The sequence below is a fragment of the Athene cunicularia genome, assembly GCF_003259725.1.
Source record: "Athene cunicularia isolate RWA chromosome 1 unlocalized genomic scaffold, athCun1 chr1_part2, whole genome shotgun sequence".
Classification (NCBI taxonomy): Eukaryota; Metazoa; Chordata; class Aves; order Strigiformes; family Strigidae; genus Athene; species Athene cunicularia.
Window position 1 is genome coordinate 38775063 of NW_020799092.1, and position 7417 is coordinate 38782479.

At 41.7% G+C, this 7417-nt stretch overlaps 1 protein-coding gene across 22 annotated transcripts in view; it reads left to right on the forward strand.

Moving 5' to 3' along the window:
- PPFIA2 (PTPRF interacting protein alpha 2) overlaps positions 1-7417 on the forward strand; it is a 361705-nt gene that overhangs the window by 298717 nt on the left and 55571 nt on the right. For all 22 annotated transcript variants that reach the window (XM_026841157.1, XM_026841148.1, XM_026841147.1 and 19 more), the window contains 3 exons: positions 1371-1454; positions 1818-1949; positions 2900-2962. In XM_026841157.1, the coding sequence (XP_026696958.1) occupies positions 1371-1454; positions 1818-1949; positions 2900-2962 (279 nt within the window). The remainder of the gene's footprint in view (positions 1-1370; positions 1455-1817; positions 1950-2899; positions 2963-7417) is intronic.

Sequence of the window (7417 nt, forward strand, 5' to 3'; positions counted from 1 at the left end):
CATTACTGTTTCCATAGCAACAAATCCAATATAGCATTTCCCTTTAAAAGCTTTTTTTCATTTTGAATGATAACATAGTCTTGTTTGATGACAATAACATGAATCTTCATGTTTTGCGACAAATGACCTAATTAAGGTCAACTTCTGCCAGAAATAGTAATGAATATTTTGATGGATTACTATTTATATACTCAGTAATTACTTTTAATTCCTATTAATTAATTTTTATTTATAGGTTCTTCTTTTATCTTATGACCTTGATCTTCCAAAGAGATCCACCAGTGTGGATGAAAAGGCTTATGTAGCGTATTCTAAAATGGAATACTGAAGCTTGAGCCTTGTCTCTTTCGATGTTCCTTCTGTTTTCTAGAAATTAGGGAATGTACCATAACATTGCACAGTTCTGTAACTGACCGATCCATTAATTTAGTATTTATGCATTGTTTTCATTTGTAGAAAATGATAGGATTATTATAAAGGGCATTCTGACATTGGCCTTGCAGAGTTCTGTTCTGGTGTTTAGTTTGTCACAATTAAAAAACAAAACAAAAACATTAGATTAGACAGTATTGCTTTGAATCCACTCTGTAGTAATATGTCATCAGCCAGCCATCACTAACCTTGAACCTCCATGTGTAGGTTGATAGCTTTTTTAGCATTCCATTATTTTCAGTTTCTCCACATCAACTGCATCATATTCACCAAGTATCAGTGTAGTTTATTCCATGTAAAAATCTGTCAGTTAAAAGTATTAAATTTTCAGTCACACTTTTTTTTAAGCATTCTGTGCTGTGTTCTGTTCAGTGTCAGTGTCTTTAGTTCTGATTTTTCAATTTTGTCCCTCTCCTTTTCCTTGACTTGTTAGTCTGATCCAACCTCTTCTACCTCATCTGATGATTATCAATATGTTATGGAAGCTAAACTACAAGAAATGATCTCCATACGTAGGAAGGTAGTCCTACTGGACTTTACTTTCTATTGCTAAATAGAATCCATCTGATTGGTTTTCATTTTCTTTAACTTCTTTTTTTTTTTTTTTTTTTTTTATCGTGCAGTTCAGTGCTTCAGGAGCTTACAATTTTACGATGGCAGGTTTGTGTTCAAACCATGCACAGTCTGCATGTTACATTTGGCTGATTTCATTGCTCATAAATAACTCCAATGTTTTGCTGATGCTTGGATGTAACAGGCCTTTGTAGCTGACACATTTCAAGCAATGCTGTTCAGCTGCCTGTTTAAATAAAATTTCTTTTCGGAAAACTAAGTTTGCAGTTAGTAGTAGCTTGCTTTATGTTTTGTTTAAACTTTACTGAAATAAAAACTTACAAAGCCACTTAAATTACAGAAAGAGTCTTTCTATTTTTTTACAGGCAGAAGAAAGACATGGAAACATTGAGGAACGTATGAGACACTTAGAAGCTCAACTTGAAGAGAAGAATCAGGAACTTCAAAGAGTATGTGTATTGCAGACAACTTCTGTGCACTTTTAATTTGTCAATATAGCGCTACATTATGCTCTCCAGCACAAAAATCTATCTACTGATGAATGTTTTATTTATAGCAGTGATGGTAGCATCTTCCCCTTTACTTAACCATCTTAATATACTAGTTTACATGTAGTTGCAGTGTTCAAAGTATTCTGCTGATACAAAAATGAAAGTGCATTAATCTGTAACTATAATTACATTTCTTAAGGAATTTCTTTAAAGGATAGAGTTACCATAGCTTATTTATTTATTTATTTATTTTTAATTATACAAGTCTGTTCTGGTTAATTTTGGACCCTACCAACCTGTGTTTTCTGTTCTACATTAAAGGCAAGGCAAAGAGAAAAAATGAATGAGGAGCACAACAAAAGATTATCGGATACCGTAGACAGACTTTTGACAGAATCCAATGAACGCCTGCAGCTACACTTAAAAGAGAGAATGGCAGCACTTGAAGAAAAGGTACAGTGCAAAGTGCAGTATAAAGTTCAGCTAATGAAGATTCTCCTGTATGAAACATGTTCTTACTTTTATCAGGATAGAGGCATCATGCTGATTTTGTATTACCAAATATTACTGCAAATATGGTCTAAGTTACACATTCAACTCTTAATTCAAGAGTGCGCTTAAGCATCTCTCCAGAACTACTGCAAACTGGATATGCTGAATATTATGAGTCCCTGTCTGATCAGCAGGGAGTCTGATGAAGAGCTTGTAAAGGACCAGTGCACGTCATGGTATGAGGCAGTGAGAGAAATGACCCAAGAACTGAGGAATTGCCACATTTCAGATGTGCTGTCATTCCTGTATTTTAACCTGCTGATTTCACCTCACTTCCTCTAGGAAGAGTAAAATGCTGTCACCACATGAGAAGGAGCATCTACCCTTGGAGAGGGAATGTTATTTACAGGGTTTCCTTGATGTGAGGCACAGTGGGCCTGCAAAATTCAAATCCGATGACCTTTATATTGACCCTCCTTAATCTCTCCTACTTACTTACCTTCAGTTTGATCTGAGAGGAATCTTTCAGTGTCTTTCAGAAGGATATTTCAGAACCTTTCAGAGGATGTACTTCTGGTTTATAGCATTGAAACAAAATGTCATACGAAGCAAGAAATAGACCTGCCAAAAGAAGAACCTGGGAGAAATAGTTGTGTAAGAATGTGACAGTTGCTCAGTTCAAGGAAGATACTCAGTTTTTACTGTTCTTGAAATAACATGGTCCTACATGCTTGGATTATTTCCAGTGCTTAAAATTTAATATATACTCAAACTGAAGCATTAAAGAATTTAAAAATTAAAAGTCCAGTGAATATGAACTTTGCTAACTTTTACATAGAGTCTACATTTATATGGTGATATTTAGCATATCTCTTTCTCATTTTTGTTATTTTTCTTCTTTTGATTTCTAGAATGTTTTAATTCAGGAATCTGAAAGTTTCAGGAAAAATCTGGAAGAGTCTTTACATGACAAGGTACTACTAAATACTGTGATTTTATCTGTTTCAATCAATATTTATATATTTATTATCTGGAAATATGTATATGCTATATTAATTATCCAACTAGCATGTAAAATCTTCCTGGCATTAGTGATAATTCCTTTAATCACCCAGATGCCTTAACTGTCCTTTGCAGGTCTCTAACAATTGTTCTCAGCTAAATTCATGGTTGAGATCCTAGCCTCAGGAATTCAGTGCTAAAATTCATATTGATTTTACCAGCTCTGGAATTTTTATTTTAGCACTTTTAATTCGGAAAAAGTCTTGTTTAACCGAGATGTATGCATAACTGGTTACACTTTCAAATGAAGAATGTAATTGCTTGATTTGATGCAATTTTTCTTTAATGGGGTGCATGGCATTATGCTATATATAGCTCAAAGTCGCCTTTCTTAGTTCATTGCAAATTAACCCCTAATACTCTTTAGTGAATCAGTCAAATTATAAATATTTATTCCAATCCCAAATACTAGGATTTTGTTTTGAAGTTATACTTGCCCTGAGTGCAGTAGGATACACAAATGTATCTGCATTCAGATTCACAACAGTGCTTTTGTAATGTATCAAATCCATTTAAAAGTGATTTTACAGAATTAAAAAAAAAAAAATTCCATTCAATACTAATATAATTATATCATATGACATCCAAAATCAAGAACTTTGAGAAAAATAATGAAAAAGTATCTGTTCAAACTGTTATTTTCATCTACATTCATAACCTTCTAGAAAGGCAGAAAAAATAAAGTCCCAAAAAGGAGCTTGAAGTCCATCTTAAATAACTAAAATTTCTGTCTTGTACTACCACAGTTATAAGGTGATTTAGGTGTCAGAAAATCCTCAAAAAAAAGTATCAACTCTTGACAAAGATGAAAAATCTGGTGTAAAAATCTACATTTGTTTCAAAAGTATTTTTGCAAAGATATTTTTATATTTACTGATTCTTGCTTAAGGGTGAGAAGTGAAATAAATAGAACATCTCCACTACCACTCAATTGGAGATGAGTTCTCTTCGCACACAACCACATACATCTGACTCCAGAGCTTCTAAGCTCCCACCGTGAAGGATTTATTTGTTCCACTTTAAGAAAGTGATGAAGCAATTTAGGACAGGTGGACATGGAGTGATAACTCCCACGTACAAGAGCAGCCCCCAGGGAGCGTGAGTGTCCAGGAGCGTAGCGAACATGACAGACAAACAGGGTGTGGCGCGTCAGAAGGGTGAGGTGCGGCAGTTTGCACAGGCAGGGCGAGCAGACAGAGCACAGTCCATCTCCTGGGTCTAGAACTTATCTGAGCTAGTTTCATCTTATCCTCCACAAGTAGACTGAACCGTGGTCTCCACTTGCATCAAAACCACCACCAGGAAGAACGTGGTGACCCAGACGGAGCTGCCACGCAAACATGCAGTGGTCCAGGTCCCAGGCTGCCGGGAGTGCCTGAGCCTGTCAGTCCTGCCGGAGGGCAGCAGGGACAGCACCTGTGTGCGCTGCGATCGGCTGGGTGACCTGCTCAGCCTGGTGGCGGAACTCAAAGAAGACGTTGAAATATTAAGAAGTATTAGGGAGTGTGAAAGGGAAATGGATTGGTGAAGTAGCACCTTAGCACCCCTGAAGCAACAGGAGCAAATGGAGGCTCCAGAAGAGGCAGGTGATCCCTCATCCTCTTGCTGCTAGGCAGAAGGAGGGGACCTAAGAGATGGGGGAGTCTGGAAACAGGTCCCTGCTCAGGGAGGTAGGAAAATCCTCTCCTGACCTCCCGCACCTTCCATGGTGCCCCTTCACAGCAGATAACGGGGCCCTGAAACTTTTGAATGAAGTAGAGGAGGACAAAGAAAATGAGTCAAACAAGGAGGAAGACCACAAGGCCAGGTCACTCTAGAGCAGGTTTTAAAAGCAGTTCTAAAAAGAACCCCAGAAGAGTCATTGTAGTGGGTGACTCCACTCTGAGGGGTGTCAGAGGCCCAATATGCAGACTGGACCCGATTCATAGGGAAGTCTGCTGCCTCCCTGGGGCCTGGGTGAAGGACCTTACGGAACAACTCCCCGCTCTAGTGAGACCCAAGAACTACTACCCTCTCTTGGTTTTTCAGGTAGGTAGTGACAGTATTGCTAGGAGAAGTACACAGGATGCCAGAGCTTTTGGCATCCATGGGATGCACCTGTCCCAGGGGGAGAAAAAGATCTTTGGGCAGGAGTTATCTGGGATCACTGACAGAGCTTTATAAACTAGATTTGAAGGGGGAAGGGGGCCTTTCTGGAGTGCTTGTATACCAATGCACACAGCATGGGCAACAAACAGGAGCAGCTTGAAGCCACGATGAAACAGGAAAAATTACAATGTCATGGCTATCACAGAAACATGGTGGGATGTCTCCCATGACTGGAGTGTGCCAATTGATGGCTACAAGCTCTTTAGGAGGGATAGACAGGGAAGGAGAGGCAGTGGGGTGGTGCTCTATGTTAAGGACTGTTATGATTGTTTTGAGTACAAGTGTAGTGAAGACAGGGTGGAGTGTCTTTGTGTTAGAATCAGGGGAAGGCCAACAGGGCAGATGTTGTAGTGGGAGTCCACTATAGGCCACCCACCCATGACAGAGAGGTGGATGAAATATTATATAGGCTTTTAGGAGAAATCTCATGATCACTTGCCCTTGTTCTTCTGGAAGACTTCCACTTCCCAGACATCTGCTGGAAATACAACACAGCAGAGTGGGACCAGTCCTGGAGATTCCCGGAATGTGTGGGAGATAACTTCCTGACACAGCTGGTGAGTGAACCGACCAGAGAAGGTGCCCTGCTGGATCTCCTCTTTGTGAACAGAGAAGGACTGGTGGATGATGTGGCAGTTAGAGGCCAACTAGGGCACAGCTATCAGGAAATAATAGAGCTCTCTATTCTTACAGAGACCAAGAGAGGGGGCAGCAGAACTGACATTCTGGATTTCCAAAGGGCTTACTTTGTCTTGTTTAGGCATCTGCTTGACGGGATCCCTTGGGAGACGATCCTAAAGGATATAGGGGCCCCGGAAGGCTGGGCACTCTTTAAGAAGAAAGTCTTAATGGCACAGGAGCAGGCTGTCCAGAGGTGCTGTAAGAGAAGTTGGCACCAGAGAATAATGGCTGAACTGGGACCTTTGGCTGCAACACAGAGAGAAAAGGAGAGTTTACAGCCTTTGGAAGAAGGGGCTAGCCACTCACAGTGATTACAGAGATGCTGTGAGGCTATGCAGGGTGGAAATCATGAGGTCTAAAGCCCATCTAGATATTAATTTGGCTTCAGCAATCAAGGACAAAAAGAAATGTTTCTATAAGTATGTCAACAGAAAAAGAAAGACCAGGCAGAGCCTCCATCCCCTGCTAGATGCAGGAGGAAACATGGTAATAAGTGATGAGGAAAAGGCTGAGGTGCTTAATGCCTTCTTTGCCTCAGTCTTTAATAAGAAGAATAGTTGTACTGAGGGAATCCAGCCTCCTCAGCCAGAAGACAGAGACTGGGAGAACGACCCCCCAGCATTCCAGGAGGAGACAGTCAGTGACCTGCTGCATCACACAGACACACACAAGTCTATGGGACCGGATGGGATACACCCGAGGGTGCTGAAGGAGCTGGCTGGGGTGCTCGCCAAGATGCTTCCCATCATTTACCAGCAGTCCTGGCTGACCGGGGAGGTCCGACTGATTGGAAATCGGTCAATGTGACGCCCATCTATAAGAAGGGTCAGGAGGACGATCTAGGAAATTACAGGCCTGTCAGCTTGACTTTGGTGCCTGGGAAGCTGATGGAGCAGCTCATCCTGAATACCTTCATAAAACACGTGGGACAACTAGATGATCAGGCTCAGTCAGCATGGGGTTATGAAAGGCAGGTCCTGCCTGACAAAGCTGATCTCCTTATACGACAGGGAGACCTGCTTATTGGATGAGGGAAAGGCTGTGGATGTTGTTTACCTTGACTTTAGTAAGGCCTTTGACACCATCTCCCACAGCATTCTCCTGGCAAAACTGGCTGCTCGAGGCTTGGATGGGCACACGCTTTGCTGGGTAAAAAAACTGACAGGATGGCTGGGCCCAAAGAGTTGTGGTGAACGGAGTTAAATCCGGTTAGCGGCCGGTCAGGAGTGGTGTCCCCCAGGGCTCGGTTTTGGGGCTACTCCTGTTTAACATCTTTATTGATGATCTAGACGAGGGGATCGAGTGCACCCTCAGTCAGTTTGCAGATGACACCCAGCTGGGTGGGAGTGTTGATCTGCTCGAGGGTAGGGAGGCTCTGCAGAGAGACCTGGACAGGCTGGAGCCATGGGCTGAGGCCAACTGGAGGAGTTTCCATGAGGCCAAATGCCGGGGGCTGCCCTTGGGCCACAACAACCCCCAGCAGCGCTACAGGCCTGGGGAGGAGTGGCTGGAGAGCTGCCAGTCAGAGAGGGACCTGG